The 19,941-nt window shown below is 48.8% G+C and overlaps 1 protein-coding gene across 3 annotated transcripts in view; it reads right to left on the minus strand.

Moving 5' to 3' along the window:
* LAMB3 (laminin subunit beta 3) overlaps positions 1-19,941 on the minus strand; it is a 148,734-nt gene that overhangs the window by 45,368 nt on the left and 83,425 nt on the right. For 2 of the 3 annotated variants that reach the window (XM_029069489.1, XM_039912512.1), the window contains 4 exons: positions 14,752-14,811; positions 10,314-10,620; positions 8,052-8,114; positions 6,417-6,571 (listed from right to left, as the gene is read on the minus strand). In XM_029069489.1, coding sequence (XP_028925322.1) covers positions 6,417-6,571; positions 8,052-8,076 — 180 coding nt within the window. In that variant the 5' untranslated portion in view covers positions 8,077-8,114; positions 10,314-10,620; positions 14,752-14,811. Of the gene's footprint in view, positions 1-6,416; positions 6,572-8,051; positions 8,115-10,313; positions 10,621-11,818; positions 11,859-14,751; positions 14,812-19,941 lie in introns of those variants that run through there. The other variant, XM_029069490.2, reaches the window with a different exon arrangement.

The raw sequence follows: 19,941 nt of genomic DNA on the forward strand, positions 1-19,941 counted from the left end.
AGTCTTAATCCCCATTTTACAGATGAGGTAACTGAGGCACAGAGAAGTTAAGTGACTTGCCCAAAGTCACACAGCTGACAAATGGCAGAGCTAGGCTTAGAACTCATGACCTCTGACTCCCAAGCCCGTGTTCTTTCCACTAAGTCACACTGTTTCTTAATTTGAGGAAGGAGGGTGTCCCAGGCCAGAGGTTGGATGTGGGCCAGGGGTCGGTGGCAAGACAGGAGAGTGAGAAGGTTGGCACAGTGAGAAGGTTGGCTCCAGAGAAGCAAAGTGTGCAGGGTGAGTGGTAGAAGGAGAGAGGTGAGGTGAGGTAGAAGGGGGCAAGGTGATGGAGTGTTTTAAAGCCAACTGTGAGGAGTTTCTGTCTGATACAGAGGTGGATAGGCAACCACTGGAGAGTTTTGAGGGGGGTGACATGCCCTGAACGTTTTGTAGAGGGATGATCCAGGCAGCAACGTGAAGTGTGGACTGGAGTGGGAAGAGGCAGAAAGTTGGGAGGTCAGCAAGGAGGCTGATGCAGTAATCTAGGCAGGTTAGGATGAGTGATTGTATTAATATAGTAGCTGTTTTAATAAGAGAAAAAGAGGGATTTTAGTGATGTTGTAAAGGCGGGACCAATAGGATTTGGTGACGGACTGAATATGTGGGTTGAGTGAAAGAGAGGAGTCAAGGATAATGCCAAGATGACAGGCTTGTGACACAGGAAGGATGGTGGTGCCATCTACAGTGACAGCGAAGTCCAGGAGAGGACAGGGATTGGGTGGGAAGATAAGGAGCTCTGTTTTGGACACGTTAAGTTGGAGGTGACGAGAGGACATACCAATAAAAGATGTCTTGAAGCCAGTAGGAGAAGCGAGGCTGTTGAGAGGGAGAGAGATCAGGGGAGGAGATGTGGATTTGTGTAACATCTACATAGAGATGGTAGTTGAAGCCATGGGCGTGAATGTGTTCTCCAAGGTAGTGACTGTAGATGGAGAATAGAAGGGGACCGAGAACTGAACCTTGAGGGATTGACTGATTGTCAGTTCCTTGTGGGAATGGAATGTGTTGCTTCTTCATTTCCTACTTCCCAAGCATCCAGGAGGAGGAGGATTGTATTAGAGCTTTAAAGGTAGGCAGAGTGATGGTTGTTTTTTTTGTTGGAGTCAGGCAGAGATAGTAGAGAGGGCAGGGAGGGGTCTCTGTCTCTCGGGTTCCCTGGGGCCCCCAGCCAACACCCCTAGTTTGAGGGATTCGAGGGAAGAACAGGTGAGATGGTGGAGTCAAGGACAGAGGGACAGGAAAACTGATATTTGTCTCCTTTATTGGGCTTCTGAGAGCTCAGCCACCTACTTTGATCCGTTTCACGTTAAATCGGTCTACTTCCCCAGAGATTAGGAAGGTCTAGACTTTTCTCTTGAAAAAAATAAAGCAGGGTCCGGGGAGGAGGGTTATTGTGTACAGGGGCCAATGACCCTTCGGGAATTAGCCTGGGAATCCAACTGAATGTGGAGCAAGAGGCCCAGGCGGAATGGGAGAGGAAGGTTCATACATAGAAGGCCAGGGTAGGGAGGTGTGTGGAGAGTTGGGAAGGGATGAGGAGGGACAGGGAGGGGTAGAGAGGGATAGGAACAGAGAAGAGGGGTGGGGATGATTAGAGTAGGGTGGAAAGGGGTGAGGAGAAGTTGGGAGGAGGAAGAGATGGGAAAGAGGAGAGAGCAGAAGTCCAGGTCTCTCTAGGGCCCTAGGCCTGCCCTCTCCCCATCCCCGCATCTGAAGGGCAGTATCCAGGTTGGACATCACATTTCTCCTGTGCCTTCTGTTGGAAGATGGGGTGCAGGGGCAGGGATGAGTCAGGGAAAGGGAAGCCTGTTGCCTTGCCTAGAAAGCTAGAGGCCCACTGGTTAGTCAGGGCCACCCTCAGGCCCTGGAGACCCAGGAATGAATGTTGACCAAGAAGGGAGTTGGCCTGATTTCTTCTAGAAGCAGCACCCAGGGCTTGCCTTCTCCCCAGCTCCTGCCTGCTGGCCAGAGCCAGAAGAGAAAGATCGCTCAGAAAAGGCTGTGGGTTCTCCAGATATCTTGAGATCTGCTTCCGTCTGTGGCCAGGCCACCATCAAACCCCGAGAAATCTCAAAGCCAGGAAGAAGCAGAGTGGCATAATGAAAGATCACAGGCCTGCAAGTCGGGGCACCTGGTTTTTGTTTTGTTTTGTTTTCATGGTGTTTGTTAAGCACTTACTATGGGTCAGGCATGGAGCTAAGCACTGGGATAGATAAAAGATGATCACATTGGACACGGTCCATATTCTTCAGGGGGCTCACAATCTTAATCCCCATATTTTACGGATGAGGTAGCTGAAGCACAGAGGATTTAAGTGATTTGCCTAAGGTCACACAGGTGGAGCCGGGATTAAAACCGAGTTTTAAGCTCAACTCTTCCCCTTGCCTTCTGTGTGACTTTGGAGGGCCACTTAACTTCTCTGTGCCTCAGTTTCTTCTCCTGCAAAATGGGGATTAAATACCTGTTTTCTCTCTCTCGCTTAGACGGGAGCCCCAAGTGAGACAGGAACTGTATCTGATCTGATAGTTTTGTATCAGTTTTGTATCTATCTCGGGATTTAGCACAGTGTTTGGCACATAGTCACCAGAACACCACAATTATAAGAATAAGCAAGGAAGCAGCACGGCCTAATGGATAGAGCACGGGACTGGAAGTCAGGAGGCCTGGGTTCTAATCCTGATTCTTCTACTTGCCGTCGCTGAGATCTTGGACATGTCCCTTAACCGCTCCGTGCCTCAGTTTGCTCTGTAAAATGGGGATCATAGACCTGTTCTCCCACCCCTTTAGACTGTGAGCCCCATGAGAAATAGTGTCTGTCGGACCTAACTGTATCTCTTGGTACATGGTAACAAGATCGTGTAGATTGTATTCTGGTTTGGGGCAGGGAATAGGTCTGCTAATGTTGTTGTACTCTTTCAAGCCCTGCATGTAGTAAGTACTCAATAAATATCATTGATGATTAACAAATACCCCAGTTAGGGTGATTAGCAGCCTCCTTAAGCAGTGTGCAATTAGCAGTGGGGAGAAAGTCCTTTGAAAATCTATCCTCTCCACCTGAACCAACCAATCCATCCCTTCACACCTTACTAAAACACCTGCACCCATGCTTCTTCCCTCTCCTGACCACTAATTCCTCCAATTCTTTCCTTGATCCTCTTCAATCTAGTTTTTACCCACTCCACTTCTTGGAAACTCCCCTCTCTATGTTCACCAGTGGCCTCCTTCTTGCCAAATTAAACCTAATCCTCCTCGACCTCTCAGCTGCCTTTGACACTCAGGACCACACTTTTCTCCTGGAAACGTTATCTAATCTTGGTTTTGCTGATACTGTCCTCTCCTGGTTCTCCTCTTAGCTTTCTGGCTGCTCAGTCTCAGTCTCTTTCATGAGCTCCTCCTCTGCCTCTGAGCCCCAGATTGTAGGGGTCCCTCAAGGGTCAATTATGGGTCCCCTTCTATCCTTTAGATACCCCCACCATCTTTGGGGAACTCAACTACCATCTCCACACCAAATCTACCTTCCAGGCCCAACCTCTCTACAATATTTCTCCAATCACTCATTTCCTCCTGCCTTCAGGATATCTCTACCTGGATGTCCCACCATCACCTCTAATTCAGTATGTCCAAAATTTAACTTTTCACCTTCCTCCCAAATTCTCTCCTCCCTCTGACTTTCCCATTACTGTACACAATAGCGTCATCCTCTCTGTCTCACAAGCCCGCAACCTTGATATTATCCATGACTCACTCTCCTTCAACCTGCATATTCAGTCAGTCACTGTCTTGTCCATTCTATCCCCACAACATCTCCAGAATTCTTTTCTTCCTCTAGTAAATACCTACCACACTGCTCCAAGCCCATGTTATTTCTCATCTCAACTACTCCATCAGCCTCCTCGCTGACCTCCTTGCCTCCAGCTTCTCCCCTCTCCAGTCCATACTTCTCTCTGCTGCCTGGATCATTTTTCCAAAAAACTGTTCTGCACACATCTCCCTCTCCCTCAAGTGCCTCCGAGAGTTGCCCATCCATCTCCACATCAAGCAGAAACTCCTAACCATTGGTTTTAAGGCTCTCGATCTCATCTCCTTATATAACCCAGCCCAAGCACTTAGCTTTTCAAAAACCAACCTCTTCACTGTGCCTTGCTCTCACTTCACAATAACTTAATAATTTGTAGTTAAGGTATTTCATTCATTCATTCAATTGTATTTATTGAGCGCCTACTGTGTGCAGGACACTGTACTAAGCACTTGGGAGGATACAATACAACAATAAACAGACACATTCCTTGCCCACAATGAGGTTACAGTCTAGAAGGGGAGGCATACATTAATATAAATAAATTACAGATATGTACATAGGTGGTGTGGGGCCTGGATGGGGGATGAATAAAACGAGTAAGTCAGGGCGTTGCAGAAGAGAGTGGGGGAAGAAGAAAGGAGTATTTGTTAACCGCTTATCAAATGCCAAGCAGTGTAGCCTAGTGGAAAGAGCCCAGGCCTAGGAGTCAGAGGACTTGGGTTCCGGTCCCAAATCCACCACTCGTCAGCAGTGTGACCTTGGACAACTCACTTAACTTCTCTGTGATTCAGTTACCACATCTGTAAAATCAATCAATCACATTTATTGAGAACTTACTATATGCAGAGCACTGTACTAAGTGCTTGGGAGAGTACAGTACAGCAGAATTCGCAAACACATTTCCCACCCATAATGAGTTTAAAATGGGGATTAAGACTGTGAGGCCCATGTGGCCAGGGGAGTGCATCCATTCTTTTCTTATATCTACCCCAGCACTTAGTACAGTACCTGGCACATCATAAGCGCTTAACAAATACCATTTAAAAAAAAAAAAAGCACTATACTAAGCACCATCAACCTCTTGGTCTTGCCCTCCCTCTTGCCTGGAACTCCCTCACCCTACATATCCAGTAGACCCCTCTCTTCCATCTTCAAAACCCTACTAAAACTATATCTCCTTCAGCTGTTAGCACAGTGCTCAGCGCTTAGTATAGTGCTTGACACATCGTAAGCACTTAGCAAATACCATAAAAAAGAAGGCTTTCCTGACTAAACTCTTATCTCCACCCTGTTTTCCTTCCCTATTACCTCACCCGGGCACTCAGTTCCACTCCCTAAACTCTTAGATACTCAACCCCGCCATACCCATAGTTTTATGTACATAACCTTCTATTAAATTGCTTCTCTCCCTGTCTAGACTGTAAGCTCATTTTGGGCAGGGAATGTGTCTTCTATTTCTGTTATTTGTACTCTCCCAAGAGCTTAGTACAGTGCTCTGCACATAGTAACCTCTAAATAAATGCCTGTGACTGATTGATTACTCATAATTGATTTTAATGTCTGTCAACCCCACTAGTGTGCAAGCTAGAGATAATGCCTACACTCTATCGTATTTGCCCGAGCCCTCAGTAATAATGTTGGTATTTGTTAAGCGCTTACTATGTGCCGAGCACTGTTCTAAGCGCTGGGGTAGACACAGGGGAATCAGGTTGTCCCACGTGGGGCTCACAGTCTTAATCCCCATTTTACAGATGAGGTAACTGAGGCACCGAGAAGTTAAGTGACTTGCCCAAAGTCACACAGCTGACAAGTGGTAGAGCCGGGGTTCGAACCCATGACCTCTGACTCCAAAGCCCGTGCTCTTTCCAGTGAGCCACGCAGTACTGAGCTCCACACACAGTAAGTAATAATTAACGTACTTATTAAGCACTTGCTAGGTACCACACACTGTTCTAAGCACTGGGGAAATAATCATTATTATTATTATTGTTATGGTATTTGCTAAGCATGCACTGGGGGTAGAAACAAGGTAATCAGGTTGTCCCATGTGGGCTCACAGTCTTAATCTCTATTTTACAGATGAGGTTATTGAAGCTCAGAGAAGTTAAGTGATTTTCCCAAGGTCACACAGCAGACAAGTGACAGAGACAGGATTAGAACCAACATTCTCTGAATCCCAAGCCCATGCCTGCTCTTGCCACGTCAGATTGAACACAGTCCCTGTCATTCATTCATTCAATCATATTTACTGGGCGCTTACTATGTGCAGAGCACTGTACTAAGCACTTGAGGGCTCACACTCAATCCTGATTTTACAGAAGAGGTCACTGAGGCCCAGAGAAGGGAAGTGACTTGCCCAAGGTCACACGGCAGACAAATGGCAGAGCCGGGATTAGAACCCAGGTCCTTCCACCTCCCAGGCCCATGTTCTGTACGGTAAGTCGATAGTAAGTGCTCTAAAACCACCACTGATTTTTTGTTGAATGTCATGGCCTCCTGGAGCCCCTGACTTAGCAAGCCCAGCTCCCCAGGAGCACCTGAAAAGACAGAGGTTCGGGGGGACAGCACTCACCTCCCCGTATGGGGTGCAGTAGGACTCCGGCTTCAGCAGGCCACAGGTGGAAGAGGCTCTGAGGAAGCGCGTCCTTCCGATGAGCAGATCTCCGGCGGGAGGGTAGCAGGCCCCACGGGAGCAGGCCGGCTGAGCGTAAGGGAGGACTGACCACACTGCAAACAAAAGGAGAGCAGGTTGGCTGCATCTCTGCCCAGACGAGGGGCCCAGATGGTCGAAGCTGCCTCACAGAGGCTAAAAGGATGCTCACACCCCTCCCTCCGCTCAGAGTTAAAATGCACCCCAGGAGCGGGACAAAGGGATGGACGGGGCAAAGGGATGGATTCAGGCCCCACCTGGGGGAAGGGAGGCTGCAGAGTAGAATCATCTCCCGATGGCCGGAGCTAATACCGGAGAAAAGTGGCCCAGCACGTGATAACAATAATAATAATAATAATAAAGGTGGTATTTGTTAAGCGCTTACTATGTGCAAAGCACTGTTCTAAGCGCTGGGGGGATACAAGGTGATCAGGTTGTCCCACGTGGGGCTCACGGTTTCAATCCCCATTTTACAGATGAGGGAATTGAGGCACAGAGAAGTTAAGTGGCTTGCCCAAAGTCACACAGCTGGCGAGCGGCAGAGCCGGCATTCGAACCCATGACCTCTGACTCCCAAGACGGGGCTCTTTTCACTGAGCCACGCTGCTTCTCAATAATAATGATGATGGTATTTGTTTAGCGCTTACTATGTGTCAAGCACTGTCCTAAGCACCAGGGGAGATACAAGCTAATCAGGTTGGACACATTTTCCGTCCCACATAGGGCTCACAATCTTAATCCCCATTTTACAGGCACAGAGAAGATAAATGACTTGTGCAAGGTCACACAGTAGATAAGTGGCGGAGCTGGGATTAGAATCCAGGTCCTTAAGCGCTCAGTACAGTGCTTTGCACACAGTAAGTGCTCAATAAATACGACTGGATTGAATTGAATGAATGACTCCCAGGCCCGGCCTCTGTCTGCTAGGCCATGATGCGATGCATTCTGGGAATGGGGACATGAGGGGAACAGTGATCTTAAGTCAAAGGAGCTTGGAAGCAGCCAATGGGCAGGCTACTGGGAGACAGAGATGGCTGGTGGGCCAAGAAATCTGCCACACGCTATCCTCAGAGCGCATCGATCACTTGCAGACACCAGTGTTTTCCGGCTCTGCTGCCCAAGTTGAGGAAGGGGGCACATTTTTTTGTTGCGGCAGAGCTGAATGAAACAAGTCTAGAGAACTATGATTTAGTGGAAACCAAGTCAAGGGCCAGGATTAGCCCGGTCAGGCAAAGAGAACTAAGCACACCATCGCTCAAATATATAGAGCCTCACAACACGCATAGAGGTGTAGAGGAGCCCAAAGAAGATTCTCCGTTTGGGTCCGTTACAAAGCTGATTCCGGACCGCCCTCCGTTAGCACCTTCCCAGGCAACCTGACTGGAAGAGTTCCCCAGGTGTTCTGGGACTGGAAATCCTGTTTCCTCCTGGTGAGAAGTTGCACCCAGGGGCCTTGTCTACCCTTCCCTCTTTCCATGCTGCTTCCCAGGACGCAGCCCTCCCCCTCTGACCCCACGGAGCTCGGTGGGGGCCGGGAGGGGGACAGGGAGGGCTCACCTAGCAGCAGGATGAGTGGCCACATCTTGAGCCGGAGGAGAGATGTCCCGGCGAGTGATTCACCTGAGGCAGAATGCAGGAGTAGATGAGTGAGGCACCTCAAACACTGCACCCCCCAGCAGCCTGAGTCCTCTCTTGTACCCACCCACTCCCCCTCCAGCTTGACTCAGGTCACTGGGATGGGCCCAACTTTGACCCGATCATCCTGCCCAGTCTCATCTCCTAGCACCAGAGGGGTCGGGCCACCCTTGGGACGGGACGCACAAAGAGGAGGAAGCTAGGACACCTAACCAACTTTAAGGCACTCAATCAGCTCTCTCCCTCCTAGTTTACTTCTCTGATCTCCAACTACAACCCAATCCAAGCACTCCGCCTCTGAGGCCAGCCTATACTCATTGTACCTCTACCTCGCAGGTCTTGCCCCCGGCCCCTTGCCCTCATTCTCCCTCAGGCCTGGAACTCCCTCCCTCTTCTCACGTGACAATCCACCTAAAATCACTTCTCCTCCAAGAGGTCTTCCCTGACTAAGCCGTTTATGTTCTCTAATCACCCTCCCCCAAGTGCCCTTAGCTGTGTAACCCTTAAATATGTTGACCCTCAACCCAGCCCCACTGTACTTACGTAAATATTCTTATACTCTAGTATTATGAAAGGCGGCATGGTCTAGAGGATAGAGGACAGGGCTGGGAATCAGAAGGACCTGGGTTCTAATCCTGACTCGGCCATTTGTCTGGTCTGTGACCTTGAGCAAGCCACGTAGCTTCTCTGTGCCTCAGTTATATCATCTGTAAAATGAGGATTAAGACTGTGAGCCCTGTGTGGGACAGGGACTGTGTCCAACCTGATGATCTTTTATCCACCCCAGTACTTACTACAGTGCCTGGCACATAGTAAGTGCTTAACAAATACCATTATTATTATCATTATTAATAATAATAAATAAGAATGTTGGTACTTGTTAAGCGCTTACTATGTGCAGAGCACTGTTCTAAGAGCTGGGGGAGATACAGGGTAATGAGGTGGATCCACATGAGGCTCACAGTCAATCGCCATTTTGCAGATGAGGTAACTGAGGCCCAGAGAAGTGAAGTGACTTGCCCACAGTCACACAGCTGATAAGTGGCAGAGCCAGGATTCAAACCCATGACCTCTGACTCCCAAGCCCGGGCTCTTTCCACTGAGCCACGCTGCTTATTATTATTACTTCCCTATCCATGATTTATTTTAATGTCTGTCTTCCCCTATAGACTGTAAAATCCTTTTGGGCAGGGATCATATCTACCAACTCTGTTGAATTTTCCCAAGTGCTTAGTACAGTGCTCTGCAGGCTGTAAGCACCGAATAAATATCAACGATTGATTGATTGATTGACACCCCAAATCCACTCCTCGCTCTGCCCCTGATCTGCTGTGTGACTACAGAGAAGTTCCTTCACCTCTCTGGGCCTTGTGTTCTTCAGCTGAACAAAAAGGTGAATCATCCCTGCTCTCCCCAGGAGGAGATGAGGGGAAACAAGGAAAAGCTTGGGAGGAAGATAAATAAAATCTCCAGTGCCAAACTGGCCACTTTGAGAAGTGACTCTCCTCTCCTCCCTCTCTATCCATCAGTTGTCCCTGGGCTCTGAGAATGCCCGGCCTCGAGGATGGGAAGAGGACGGTCCAGTATGGTAGCTGCTGGAGGTCACCTTCGGAGGAGCTGTGTCTAGGCCTCGTCCCTGAAGGATGGTCTCCAGGGGTTCTCCCTTGGCCGGAGACTCTCACCCGCTAACAGAGCCACAGCTGCTCCTTATCCCAGGCCTAAGTTCAGGCTCCTCAGGAAACTGAGGCTTCCTCTCTGCTGAAATCAACAAAGCTTAAGTGCACCATCTCTCGGTGCTCTGAGACTCCCTAACACCAGGCTGCCGGCTGCAGCCATCCACCCTCCCACCGAATCAGGGAGCCCCAGGTTTTACCCTGTCCAGCAAGTCAGCCAGCCCTGTCCCCCCAACCCCTTCACCCCCTCTAGCTCAGACGTCTCTCATCGTCGCGATCCCAGCTCAACTCTGTGCAGGACCATCCCATCTCTGCCCGGTCAAAGTCTCCACAGAACTTATCCGGTGAAACAATCCCAGGAAGAAACCGAGCAGCCCAAGACTCCAGAAGGCAGCCTGGCGGAGTCTCCAAGCCCGGAGACCCAGGGAATCGGGCAGCCCGGGGATCCTGTTCTGCTGGTTCTCCTGGGACCCAGGTGTGCCCTCCCGGCAGACCGGAGCCGGTCCCGTACCTCTCCGCCGCAGGATTTGCTCGGGCGCTCGCCCCTCTAGGCCGGGGGCACGGTGTTCCTCCTGGGATCTGGGGGGGCTGTCTTCTTGGCTGCCGGTTTATAAAGCGTCCTCACCCCTGGAGAGTCCCGGGCTGGGCGTAGCCGCTCTGCAGGGAGTGTCTCAGGAATCCGGGCGGGCCTTCCGCCCACCCCTCGTCACCGCACACCCAAGACGGAGTCAAGCAGGCAGCGCGGATGCCCTGGGGCCTCTCCTGACGTGCCCGGAGGTGCCCGCTCTGATCCAGCCCGCGGGGTCGGGCTCAGAAACCTGGGAGAGAGCGGGCAGGAAGAGTGAGCTGGACTGTGGAGATGCACATCGCTCAGGCTCTGCCCTTGGCCACTGCTCGAGCCAGGGGCCACAGGGCACTGTAGGGGCAGAGGGCACATCTGGACGGGTGACAGGAGGTGGACCCTCTAAAAAGAGGCCCCACGTCTGTGTCTCTGGCCAGGGAAGCAGTCCAGTCCCAAGTCTGCCCTTTCCCACAACTGCCCAGTCGCCAATTACTGCCCCAAGCTACGGTGGTCTTCGCGTAAAGACCCCGCCCAGACCCCTCGTCAGAAGACAAGCCGCTGACATTGTCAAAGTAATGGGAAAGACAGATCCTGCCCCAGAAAACTAAATAACAGGAATCTAAACTCTTGCCCTCTGGCTACCTCTCCAGACTTGGCAGGGAGCCTGGAGCAGGTAATTCCCCAGTGAGTCACCACACAGCTGCAGGAAGCCCAGAGCTAGGCCAGGGAAGACTTCTGACCAGGCCTCTGCCTTCCGTCTCCCGACTCAGGCCAGGCCCACGGTCCAGTGGGAAAAAAATGTTCAACCCTGGAGAAGGGGAGAAAAATCCCTCAAGTCCAGAACTAATTAAGTCAAAAGAAATGTCCGTCTATCTCCGACTTCCCCTGGCTGGTAGTCGGGGCATGAGAACACGGCTCTCTTTGTGAAGGCCGGGCAGGCTCTGAACTCAGGACTCTGTCCTATAATAATAATAACTGTGGTATTTGTCAAGCACTTACTGTGTGCCAGGCACTGTACTAAGCACTTGGGTGGATACAAACAGAATGCAGAATTCAAAACTCCCACTATCCGTGTTCCACCTCCCTCAGGACATCATACTGGGAGCTGGGAGACCTGGGTTCTAATCCTGATTCTCCCACCAGACTGCTGTGTGACCTTGGGCAAAGTCACCATGCTGGGCCTCAGTTTCCTCATCTGTAAAATGGAGTTAAAGTACTCATGCTCACTTCCTTTTCGATTGTGAGCCTCACATGGGATCGGGACTATGTCTGATCTGATTGAATTATATCTACCTCAGTCCTTGGCATATAGGAAGCACAAATCTAATGCCACAATTCTGATTGCAGTTGATGCTTAATAAATGCCACTGTTATTACTACTGTCCTAGAAAGGACATTGAGGGAGTCATCCGGTCCACCCCTCTTCCCTCCAACTGGACCAGATTGCCGCCTACCTGTTCCTGTTCCGAGTGGGAGCAGCATGGCTTGGTGGAAAGAACAGGGACCTGGGAATCAGAAGACCTGGGTTTCAATCCTGGCTCTGCCACTTGTCTGCTGTGTGACCTCAAACAAGTCACTTATCTTCTCTGTGCCTCAGTTCTTTCATCTGTAAAAAAGGGATCCAATTCCTGTTCTCCCTCCTACTTAGACTGTGAGCCCTGTGTGGCACAGGGACTGTTTCTGACCTAATTAACTTGTCTTAACTTGTCCTCCTCCGAGCTTAGAACAGTGCAAGACACAAAGTAAATGCTTAACAAATACCATTATTATTACTGTATTATTAGTAGTAGTAGTATATATTCCCAGATGAAAAACATCCTCTTCTAAATCATTCTTTTTCCTGCCTGATTCTTTTCTATTTGTGCTGCCCCTCCCTTCCCCCACCACCCTAGTGACAAGATGCCTCAAGTTGCTTACACCTCTTCCCTTCGGAAATCTGAAGACTCACCACCACCCTCCAACCTTCCCTTCTCTCCCCTCCTGCTCCACTTTTTCTTCTCTGTTAGACTATCAACTCCTCGAGAGCAGGGAATGTGTATTCTAACCCTAGTGGGCTTGCCCAAGGGCTCGGTACAGTGCTCTGCACAAAGTAATCGCTCAAAACTTGACTCTCCAATAAATACCATTGATTGATTGAAAATCATTGATTAATTTATTGCTGCTCCATGGGGAGTAGCCTTTCCTCCGGGATGGAGTCATTTCATCCTCATCGTCATCACCATCGACATCATCATCTTCAATATCGTCATCACCAGCATTATTTACTGAACATCTGCTCTGGGTGGAGTTTGTTCTTTCCAAGGTCATGTCCCCACGGGGACAAGCTTTGAGCCTCTGTTTCTGCTAGTGAAATCCCAGGTCCCGGCCACTTCTGTGATCAGACTTGAAATGAAACTCCAGCATCCTTCACTTTGTGTGTGTGTGTGTGTGTGTTGTCTAACAGCATGGACTAATGTTGGTATTTGTTAAGCACTTACTATGTGCAGAGCACTGTTCTAAGCGCTGGGGTAGATACAGGGTAATCAGGTTGTCCCACGTGAGGCTCACAGTTTTAATCCTCATTTTCCAGATGAGGGAACTGAGGCACAGAGAAGTTAAGTGACTTGCCCACGGTCACCCAGCTGACAAGTGGCAGAGCGGGGATTCGAACCCATGACCTCTGACTCCCAAGCCCGGGCTCTTTCCACTGAGCCACGCTGGACTAGTACATAACAGCACAGGCCTGGGAGTCAGAGGGACCTGGGTTCCAATTCTAACTCCGCTACTTGCCTTCTGAGTGACCTCGGGCAAGTCACTTCACTTCTCTGGGCCTCAGTTATTTCATCTGTAAAATGGGGATTAAAATCATGAGCCCCATGTTGGACAGGAACTGTGTCCAACCCATTTTGCTTGTATTCACCCCAGCACCTGGTTGCTTAATAAGTACCACTATCATTATTATTATTATTATTATTATTCTCCATCACTACAGAAGAAATACCAAGAAGTAATAACTTTAAAATGCAGCTAAAGAAAGTTTGATTAGACATACAGGGAGATATTTCTGATTGTTGGGGACATTAGATATTAGAACAGATGACTGAGAGAGGTTGTAGAATCTTCAACCTCAGCAGTCTCTTAAAATAGGCTAGCTCTCCCTCCACCCTCCACCTCCTCCAATAATAATAATAATTGTGGTATCTGTTAAGAGTCTACTGTGTGCCAAACATTGTAGTAAATGTGAGATTATCAGGTTGGACCCAATCTCTGTCCCACATGGGGCTTACAGTCTAAAGGAGAGGGAGAACAGGTATGGAATCTCCATTTTACAGAGGTGGGAACGGAGGCCCAGAGAGGTTCAGCAACTTGCCTAAGGTCACGGAGCAAGCAAATGAAGGAGTCGGGATCAGAACCCAGCTCTCCTGTCTCCAGGGCCCTTGTCCTTTCCGCTAGGCCATGCTGTTTCTCATCACATCCTATCTGCCCAGGTGGTTTAGGTATCCCCCTGCCTAGAGGCAGGAAGCAACATCGGACGGAGTGAGCAATCAGTCAGTCGATTATTAGTATTTACTGAACGCTTCCTGTGTGCAGAGCACTGTCAGTCAGTCAATCATATTTATCGATTGCTTACTGTGGGTAGACCACTGTATTAAGCTCTTGGGAGAGCACAATAAACAGATACATTTCCTGCCCTCAGCGAGCTTATGGTCTAGAGGGGGAGAGAGACATTAATATAAATCTTTATATACGTGGGAGAATCCGAAACAACGAACTTGGTAGGCACGATCCCTGCCCTCAAAGAGTTGTCAATCTAACCCAGCCGCACCCTTCCACATCCTCTTTCCCAAACCAGAATTCAAAGAAGCCCAGTTATATCCCCCGCCAGGGCTGCCCCAGAACCATAACTACTGATCCTCTGTCCAGCCGCGGGATGGAGGATGTGACTCAGAACTCGGTAATAGGTAATCAGCCTCTTCCTGAAAATCCCTCTGAAAACGAGACGATGATGATCCCGCGGCCGTCCGGGAGATAGAAGGTCTGACGGAGACCAGACGGGCTCAGCAGACAAGGCGGAGCAGGTGAGCGCAGACTTCATAATGAGTGGGTCCAGCTTTGTCCACTCCTCCCCAGTGAAGAGCGCGGAAATCAGCCGCTGGAGTCTCTGGCTGCACAAGCTACGGCAGGCCCAGGGAGTGGCTTTGCTCTGAGAAAGAAGCACTGCCATCTTTTTCATTCATTCATTCAATCGTATTTATTGAGTGCTTATTGTGTGCCAAAATCTAAACTAAGCGCTTGGGAGAGTACTATATAACAATAAATAGACACATCCCCTGTCTACAGTGAGCTCACACCCTTCCAGGAGTCCCCAGCCTTCGCGCCATGCTTTTGAAATTGTGCCCAAAGTTACCTCTGCAGCCTTGGGGGCATTGTGTTTTGCAAGTGGATGGTCGTGTCTCTTCCCCAGACCCTGGAAAAGAGGAAGGGATTTGGTTGGAGAGGAATCAGAAATGATTTTTTCCGAAGCCAGTTGAGGAGGTGTAGGTTGGGGCAAGGAAGAAAAGGCAGAAAGAAGCACAAACTATAAACACACGGGCACAACAAGGACCGTCTTTGTCGTGTGCGTGTTGTGCAGTTGGGGCTCAGGGCTCGCGCTGGCAAATCCAGGCGGGCACTCATGGGAGTGCACACACACATTCGATGAATTTCATCATCAGAGGGTCTTCTTCACCCTGAAGAAAAACTATGAAGAGCGATCAGGACATCAAGGATCAGTATGCCCTGGTGGAAAGAGCCTGGGGCCTATGAGTCAGGGGACCTGGGCTATAATGCCAGCTCTGATATTTGCCAGCCGATGCCCAGCTGGTTGCCTTTGGACCATCTGATTAGCTTGTCTCAATAGGATTAAGAATGGGAGCCCCATGTAGGACATGGACTGTGTCCAACCTGATTAGCTTGTATCTGCCCCAGTGCCTGGAACAGTTCCCAGCACATAGCAATCACTTAACAAATACCATAAAAAAAAAGCTCGTTTCCACCCCACCACTTAGTACAGTGCTGGCATTTAGTAGGCGCTTAACAAAAACCATAAAAAAGTAGTCACAACTTCTTTATGCCTTGGTTTCCTCATCTGTAAAATGGTGCTTAAATATCCATTCTTCCTCCCACTTAGACTGTGAACCCCATGGGAGATTGGGACGGTGTCCAAACTGATTAACTAGTAATAGCCCCAATGCTTAGACCAGTGCTTGGCACATAGGAAGCCCTTAACAAATACCATTCATTCATTCATTCAGTCATATTCATTAAGCGCTTACTGCATGTAGAGCACTCTACTAAGCGCTCGGGAAAGAACAATACAACAATAAACACTGACAATCCCTGCCCACAACGAGCTCACGGTCTAGAGTCGGGGAGACAGACATCAATACAAATAAAGAAAATTACAGATATATACATAAGTGCTGTGGGGCTGGGAGGTCAGGGGAAGAGCAAAGGGAGCAAATTAGGGCGGCGTAGAAGGGAGCGGGAGAAGAGGAAAAGTGGCCTTAGTCTGGAAAGGCCTCTTGGAGGGGATGGAGACGGGAAATCCTCTTGGAATGGGGGAAGAGTAATTGGAGGATTTGAGGAGGGAGGGCGCTTCCAGGCCAGAGGCAGGATGTAAGCCTGTTGCAGTCAGGGGTTGCCTCTCTTTATTGCTGAACTGTACTTTCCAAGCGATTAGGACAGTGCTCTGCACACTGTAAGAGCTCAATAAATCCGATTGAAAGAATGAATGAATGAATGAATGAATGAATGAATGAATGAATGAATGAATTATTATTATTACTTTGTGGGATCCCTTCCGGACAAGGCTGGAAGCAGTGGAAAGCAAGCAACGTCAAGAAACAATTCTTAGTTTGTAGTTGGAAGTGTAGACAGCAGGAAGTAAAAGAAGGTGGTTGGCCCAACATTTCCTAGGAAGTCAAGACACTTGAAGGCGCATCTCCTCCAAGAGGCCTTACCCGACTAGGCCCTCATTTCCTCTTATCCCACTCCCTTCAGTGTCACCTGTATACTTGGATTTGCACCTTTTATTCATTCATTCAATCGTATTTATTAAGAGTTTACTGTACAGAGCAGTGTATTGAGCGCTTGGGAGAGTACAACAGTCAACAGACACATTCCCTGCCCACAACAAACTATCACCCCTCCCTGAGCCCCACAGCACTTCAGAACATAACCATAATTTATTGATACTAATATATGTCTCCCACTCTAGACTGTAAGCTCACTGTGGACAGGGAACATGTCTACCAACTCCGTTACACTGTACTCTCCCAACTGCTTAGTAAATACTCTGCACACCGTAAGCACTCAAATATCACTGATTGATTGATTGATTGATTGATTCTTTCGAGAAGCAACTTCCCTCAACCTCAGTCTTTTCCTTTTCATTAAGATCCTCCTAAAATCCCACCTCTTCCTTCAATACGCTTTCCCCGTTTCAGTTTTCCAGTACATTGAGTCATTTCATGGCTTTTTTGGCCAACTTCAGCACTTGGGAAATTATTTACACCCTCCTTAGTCCTCACACATACACGTCTGCTCAATTCATATATTCTGACAGCTCTAGTTTTAAACATTTTTATGATTGTCTCCTTCATTAGCATGTAAACTCCTTATGGGCCAGGAATGTGTCACTTTACTATTCTGAACTTCCCATTTCCCTAGTACTGGGAACCACACCCATCACGCAATCAATAGTATTTATTGAGTGATTAATGTGTGCAGAGCACTTTAGTCAGTCAATCACATTTATTGACCACTTACTGGATGCAGAGCTCTGTACTTAGCGCCTAGTGCAGTGCTCAGCACACAGTAAGCGCTCAGTAAGTGTGATTGAATGAATGAATGTACTAAGCGTTTGGGAGGGTACAATACAACGTTAAAAACACACACATTCCCTGTCCACTAGGAGCTTGTACTAAGCGCTTACCATTTGACCAAGGGGGTGTTCAGTAAATGCGACAACTCCTACTGTGGACAGCCCCTACTTGTGTGAGCTCCCAGACCAAGGACCCAGGTTGCAGAGAAGGCTCCATCAACGGTAGCCTCCTCCTCCAACAACAGCCAAAGGAATTTAACTGGTCGGGGCTACCCCACTTCACTTGTGTGTGTATACCTACATACATATTTATACTTCTATTTATTTTTATTAATGACCAGTATATGTCTATAATTCTATTTATTTATATTGATGCTACTGATGTCTGTCTACTTGTCTTGATGTCTGTCTCCCCACTTCTAGACTGTGAGCCAGTTGTGGGTAGGAACTGAATCCATTTGTTGCTGAATTGAGTTTTCCAAGCGCTTAGTACAGTGGTCTGTACACGATAAGCGCTCAATAAATACAATTGAATGAATACGGAAGAGCAGGAACCTGCTCCAATCCATGCACCCCTCTCTTCGGCAAAGAACTCACGAGTTGGGGGAGGCGGTAGGAAGATGTAGCGGGCTCGGCAATTGGTCAACCGATACTGACATAGATTTTTTGGCAGTTGCGATGGAAGACGTGTTGGTTTTAATTTTTGGAACTGTTGGAGATTGGAATTTGTGGATGATTTACTTTCAGAGAGTTAATATTAAACAGTTCGGTCACAACAGTTCAGACACCCCTTTTCCCTCATCACGGTGGCCATGTGTATTCTCTATCTCCGTGAGCCATGGTGAAAAGTTAAAGGGGACAATGGAGGGGGGAGGGAAGAGGAGAGAGACAACACGGGGTAGTGGATAGAGCACGGGCCTGGGAGTCAGAAGGACCCGAGTTCTAATCCCAGCTCCACCAGCGTGGCTCAGTGGAAAGAGCACGGGCTTTGGAGTCAGAGGTCATGGGTTTGAATCCCGACTCGGCCACTTGTCAGCTGTGTGACTTTGGGCAAGTCGCTTCACTTCTCGGTGCCTCAGTTACCTCATCTGTAAAATGGGGATGAAGACTGTGAGCCCCGCGTGGGACAACCTGATTCCCCTGTGTCTACCTCAGCGCTTAGAACAGTGCTCGGCACATAGTAAGCACTTAACAAGTACCAACATTATTACTTGTCTGCTGTGTGACCTTGGAGAGGTTACTTTGCTTCTCTGTGCCTCAGTTAGCTGATCTGTAATATGGGGGTTAAGACTGTGAGCCCCATGTGGGACAGGGACCGTGTCCAACTGGATTAGCTTGTATCTATCCCAGCGCTTAGTACGGTGTCTGGCACATAATAAGTGCTTAACAGATGCCCTAAGAAAAAATATTCAACCGAGAGTTGGAAGACATGATCCCTGTCCCATAGGGGCTTTCATTCATTCATTCAAACGTATTCACTGAGTGCTTACCGTGTGCAGAGCACTGTACTAAGTGACTGGGAGAGTACAGTGTAACAATAAACCGACAGATTCCCTGCTCACAATGAGCTTGAAGTCTAGAGTCAAGACAGACCTTAATATAAATAAATAAAATTACAGTGATGTAAGTAAGAGCTGACAGACCAGCCCCCTGCGAATTAATAATAATAATAATGTTGGTATTTGTTAAGCGCTTACTATGTGCAGAGCCCTGTTCTAAGCGCTGGGATAGATACAGGGTCATCAGGTTGTCCCACGTGAGGCTCACAGTTAATCCCCATTTTCCAGATGAGGTAGTTAAGTGACTTGCCCACAGTCACACATCTGACAAGTGGCAGAGCCGGGAGTCGAACCCAAGACCTCTGACTCCCAAGCCCAGGCTCTTTCCACTGAGCCATGCTGCGTCTAGATAGAGAGCTGCCAGTCACAGCCAGATGTAGGAGCCTCTGGGAGGAAGGAATAAATGCAGGATCTAGGAAGGTCTTGAGGCTGTGCTGGGAGACAGGGAAAACTCAGCCTGTAGGAAATGAAGCAGGTGACTCACGCTGACCTGCCTGCTGGTGAGGCAGGCTGGGCTCACAACGGGCAGGGGAGATGCTCAACTCTGGGTATGAACGAGGTTGTCCCTGCAGATGTCACAGCCCCAGCCAGCTGGGTGACTCATTCCTTCATTTATTGAGCGCTTACTGTGTGCAGAGCACTTTACTAAGCGCTTGGGAGAGTACAGTAGACCAATAAAACACATTCCCTGCCCACAGCGAGCTTACAGTCGGGAGACAGGTGTTAATATAAATAAATAAGTTACAGATACGTACATAAGTGTGGCGGGGCTGGGAGTGGGGATGAATAGAGGGAGCAAGGCAGGGCCACGGAGAAGGGAGTGGGAGAAGAGGAAAGGAGGGCTTAGTCAGGGAAGGCCTCTTGGAGGAGCTGTGCCTTCAGTAAGGCTTTGAGGAGGGGAGGGTAATTGTCTGTTGGATTTGAGGAGGGAGGGCATTCCAGGCCAGAGGCGGGACGTGGGCGAGGGCACGGAGGTGAAATAGGTGAAATCGAGGTACAGAGAGAAGGTTGGCAATAGAGAAGCAGGGTGTAGGTTGGGTTGTAGTAGGAGAGTGGTGAGGTGAGGTAGGAATGGGCAAGGGGATTGAGTGCTTTAAAGCCAATGATGAAGAGCTTTAGTTTGATGCCAAGGTGGATGGGCAACAACTAGAGTTTCTGGATAAAAAGCTCTCTG

Source organism: Ornithorhynchus anatinus, chromosome 7, assembly GCF_004115215.2.
Source record: "Ornithorhynchus anatinus isolate Pmale09 chromosome 7, mOrnAna1.pri.v4, whole genome shotgun sequence".
NCBI lineage: Eukaryota > Metazoa > Chordata > Mammalia > Monotremata > Ornithorhynchidae > Ornithorhynchus > Ornithorhynchus anatinus.